Source organism: Coloeus monedula (assembly GCF_965178545.1).
Source record: "Coloeus monedula genome assembly, chromosome: 2".
Taxonomy (NCBI): domain Eukaryota; kingdom Metazoa; phylum Chordata; class Aves; order Passeriformes; family Corvidae; genus Coloeus; species Coloeus monedula.
Window position 1 is genome coordinate 84,868,392 of NC_138782.1, and position 4,780 is coordinate 84,873,171.

At 47.3% G+C, this 4,780-nt stretch overlaps 1 protein-coding gene across 1 annotated transcript; it reads right to left on the reverse strand.

Moving 5' to 3' along the window:
* Positions 1-512: 512 nt before the first annotated feature.
* RIPPLY2 (ripply transcriptional repressor 2) lies at positions 513-3,341 on the reverse strand (the record flags this gene model as incomplete). Its single annotated transcript, XM_082277296.1, has 3 exons — positions 513-678; positions 2,824-2,888; positions 3,027-3,341. 3 exons carry the CDS (start codon positions 3,339-3,341, stop codon positions 513-515), a joined length of 546 nt encoding a protein of 181 aa, XP_082133422.1.
* Between the last annotated feature and the right edge of the window lie 1,439 nt (positions 3,342-4,780).

Genomic DNA, 4,780 nt, shown 5'->3' on the forward strand with positions numbered 1-4,780 from the left:
GAGGCAAACACCTCTACACAACAAGAACTAGATTAGAATTTGGGCTCTTTTCTCCAATTAGAAAACAGCTATATTGTCTCTTCTCCAATGCTTGAAACTCTGTTGTAACAGCAGGCACAAAACAATTAGAATACTTAATCCAATGATTCCTCAATACACTTCCATATGGAGCCTACTAAATCACAATAACAAACTTTCCTTGTGTCCTCAGACTTTGAGAAAGTCACGTAACCATAGAGCCTTCAAAGTAAGGCATCTGTTCTCTGCTTCAAAAATTCAGCTTATGATCTACAAACTGTAGGACCCCAGATACTAAAATACTAATCAATACCTTCCCCACTTAAACCAGGACAAGAACAGAACAAAGGAGAAAGGCTCGGATAAAATTACAAGACATCTCAATTTTATTAAGAATAACTTACATAGAAATAAATTATCTTTAAAAATACTATAATACATATTTATATTAAGTTTAAATTACATCTTAGAAGTGGCACTGGCCTTCCCTGCAATCAGCAACCTGATTCTGTTCTTGAATCTTGTTCCAGTTCATCTTCATCATCTTCACTATCCGAATCTTCATAAAAGGAAATTGTAGCCTGAACTGGGAAGTTTTTCAGAAGTGCTTCAGCTTCCTGATACAAGTAATCATAGCACCTTGATTTGGGCCAAAATAGTCTGAAACAAGTATACAATAGATTTGCTTATTGTTATTATGTATTATGTACTTGGAGGCTGACATGCAAAAAACCAAAGTGAAATTTTATTAAAAGAAGCATCCTATAGAAATTTTCCTTACACGCTCAATTACTAAATTGCTTTCTACATTTGATTAGGAAAAAAAAATTCTCTGGATTCTTATTTTCATCTGAAGAGATAAAGGTGCATTTAGAGTGCTAGTTTTGCAGCGGTTCTTTGTTTTAGTTTTTACTAAAGCCCAAGACCCTGCATCTGAAACTTCCCACTCCAGTACCTCATAAACAGTACTACTAAAATGCCCTAGGGTATGTTACCATGTCCCGCAGCTGTAGGGAGGAGGAGAGAAGATCCAGCAGGCAGGAATTGTCCAGCAAGATTGATTTATTTAATTATTTTACAAACTCTTTTATAGACTTTTTCTTCATAGCCTAACTGGACCAAGGATCAGCCACCCCTTGGGGTGATTGGCTAAAATCCTAGAACATCCATTGTCAAAATATTTTTCTACTGTACCATAAACAAGACTTTTCAAGGTTGCAGGTGTTTCATTGTTTACTCTTCCACTATCTCTGTGAGAGAGAAAAGTCTCTAATGGACTTAGAAAATAGCAAGGAAATCCTTGCTAGCAGCATTTTTGTATCCACACAGTACTACTGATCCAAGTAGTACTGCCCCTACTGGAACTATTCCTAGGGAATATAATGGGTGTCAAACAGGATCAAAAATACATTTGAATCAAATTAGTAGTTTTTTTACTGAAGGTCCCCAGTCTAGGTAGTTGTTGATACTTGTTTCACACCATTGTAAAATTCAAAGGAATGATAAAGGTCTAGGGGTGATCAGACCTTGATATTTCATCTTTGTTTCCAAAAAGAATCAACAGACTCCTTAAGGAGGATGTCCCACTGATGTAGATTTTAAAGCAGTCAGTGTTGTGTCCAGAAATTAACAAAATAGGCTGATAAGATCACAGTTAGCAAGGGCAGTTGTATTAATTGCAATTAATACACTCCAAGTTCCTGTTACTTTTCAACTACCATCCTCTCTTGCTTACAGTTTGGAAATAGCTACAAGGAACAGACCATGGAAGTCCTAAGAGCCAAGAGACTAGCACACTAAAAAACATAATGAAATGCTGACTGCAGATTGTTTAAAATAGAAATGCATTAAGAAACAGAACTAGATAGCTTTCTAGCAATTACAGGAAATACTTTCTAGGCTACTGTTTAACAGAACACTGCTTCCTTGGCAACACAAAGTCACTAACATCGGCTTTGTAACGGGTCTCCATTCCCAATGTTCCCTGCAACAGCATTCACTCAAACCTAAGCACTGGAGCAGTCACAGTAAAGTCTGCCTGTACAGTTGCTTAGTTGGTGCATCAGTATTTGAGGGATCAGAGCCTAGATTTGAAAGAAAGCTGCATCTTATCTGGAAAAACTACCTGGGCAATTATTTTAAGTACCTTGCAACAGCTACCAGCATTTCTGAATACAGACTCTCCTACAGATTCAGCTGTTATTTTCTTTATTTCCTTTTCAGAACTGACAGTAGAGATACTACCCTTACCTTCGTCATTAAAGCAGTAGTTATACACCAGTATTTTCCTCGGCAATGGTGGCTTAGCCAGTGCATACCCTCTCCTCCTGCCACTCTCTCCCACGCCTCCACCTGCTTCCTTGCTCTGGGATGGCGCTGGATGTTTGCACAGCAACACAGCCTAGGAACTACGCCCCCTTGCCTTTTTTAATCCTGAGCGCAGGAATGAGTAGCAAGATGCTTCAGCCAACTCTACCACCACCAAAAAACACCATATAACTGTTGTCATAAGTCCCACACCACAGAGGGACGTCAACGCCTCAAAGATGTTAAATCCACGAGTCCTGGCAATCATTTGCACAAAGATCTGTAAGTTCAAAAGCACATCGATGGCAAATTCACTCCCAAGGCTCTTTAATATCTACATAAATATATGGGTAGAAACAAAAGGGGCGGGAGAGCGAGTGCTACGGCACTACCCTGCCGAGAAAGGGACTCCCTCCTGGCCGCGCAGCGCCACGGGCCCCTAGGTGCCCCGAGGTCTTCCCCGGGAACCGGCGGCGGGAGATGGGGACTGCCACTTACCTGACAGGGTGCGTGTACTGCGCCAGCTTTCGGGAGGCTTCCGCCAGCCCGCCGGGGCTGTGAGGCTGCGGAGGAGAGAGCAGAGGTCAGCCCGCCGGCACGGCACCGGGCCCTCCCCGAGCATCCCCGCCCCGCCGGGACTTCCCGGCCGTGTGTGCGGCGATGCCGGCGGCAGATGCTCCGCCGCGCCGCCCCCCACTCACCGCTGTGGGGCCGGGGCTGCTCCGCCGGGCCGCCTCACCCGGCGCGGGCACCCACGGTCTCCAGAAAGGCGCAGGGCTGCGGGGCGAGGGCAAGGCCGTCAGGGCAGGACCGGGCCGCCCCCCGCACCGGGAGGAGGAGAGGGGCGAGTAGCCCTGCGGGGGCAGCGCCGCCGAGAGCGCCCGGGGGCGGCAGCCCCCCTCCATCCTCCGCCGGTCCGCGGCCGCTCGCCTGGCGCTGCCTCCCGCGGGCCCGGAGGCTTTTATAGCCGGCGGCGGGCGCTGCGCGGCGCGGAGCCCCCACCTCCCCCGGCTCATCTGCCAGCGCCATCCACAAAAAGGCTCCGCGCGAAGGCGCCGTCGTGTAAACACGGGGCGCGGGCGCGTGCATGCCCCAAATGGCCCGGGGAGGGGAAGCGGGCGTGGGGGGGATTTGGCGAGTCGGTGTTAATCGCACTTGAGCAGACACATGGCAGCTGCCGGGGGGTGGGCGGGGGCAGCCCTGTGGGAACGGGGCGGGCGGCGGCGGCACTGGGGACGTGCCCGGCCGCTCTGCGCCCCGGCGGCGGGGTCCGGCCGCCGCAGCCGCGGCCTTTTGTTGTTCCAGCCGTGTTTGTTTATGCCCCGGAGCGGCGAGTCACGGCGTGTGGGCACCGCGACCCGCCCGCGGATGGCAGCGCCCGCCGCTCCCCGCGGGAGCAGGCACGGACAAAGGGATCCCATCCCGGGGTGGCGGAAAACATGACGCTCTTTGGAGGGGTCCTTACTCAATAACGCGTCAGCCACAGTGCGCTCCCTGACGTGTTCCCCCTCAGGCAACGTTGATGGTGTTATATATATATATATATATATGTGCACACGCACCCTTTTTAAAATACGGTATTTTTACCGAGGAAGAGTGCCTGCCTTAATTCTTTTTTCATGTGGTCTCAATACTTCATTCCACTGCCAGCACTGGATGCTGTCGCTACACGTGCAAGGTTTTACACTGAGCTCCTACCATTTCCATGTTCCCCGGTACCAAGGGAGTTTACTTTTGTTTCTATTTTTATTTATTATTTTTGTTTCCCCTTCTCTTTCTGAGATTGCAATCAGTGATGCATGTGAGAGGGGCAGAAACAGGTTATAATTACTGCTGGTAAACAGTAATAATACCAGCCTCAAGGAGGGTTGATGGGATGGAGCTGACCTAGATGCTGAAGGAGGGCTTAAACCCCAGGTAATTTATTGTCCCATTAAAGACCCACATTACTGAGGTACCACAAAGATTGAGGTACTCTTTGGAATAGTTTTTTGCCTTTTTGCGTTTGTATGAAGCATAAGGAGTTAGCACTGCCCAAGAGTCGCTGCAAGTGGCTGCTACTCTTAAAAGAGTAGCTACAGGCTTGTGCCTTCTCCACAACATCTTCAGCACAATCCATTTCACTAAATAGTACCAGCAGTACCAATTGTAAAAATGTTGCATATTAGAAGCTGTGTGGGAAATGTAATCAGGTTCATCTTTCACATCTTAAAGTCAAAACCAGATGTAGACTGACTTGCCTTTCTGAAGAAAAGCAAACCACTTACTTTGAACAAGAAATAGTTGGAAGAGTGCACACATTCAAGCTTGTGCATGCTGTGATACATTCCAACTTCACCAGTGGACATACTCTGTCATTTTGGAGATTTGTGCCATGTGGCCACTTGGAAAAATTTATAATTACGACTGTAAGAGTTAATAAATAGAAATGTATTTTCCAGTGAAAAATCCAGTT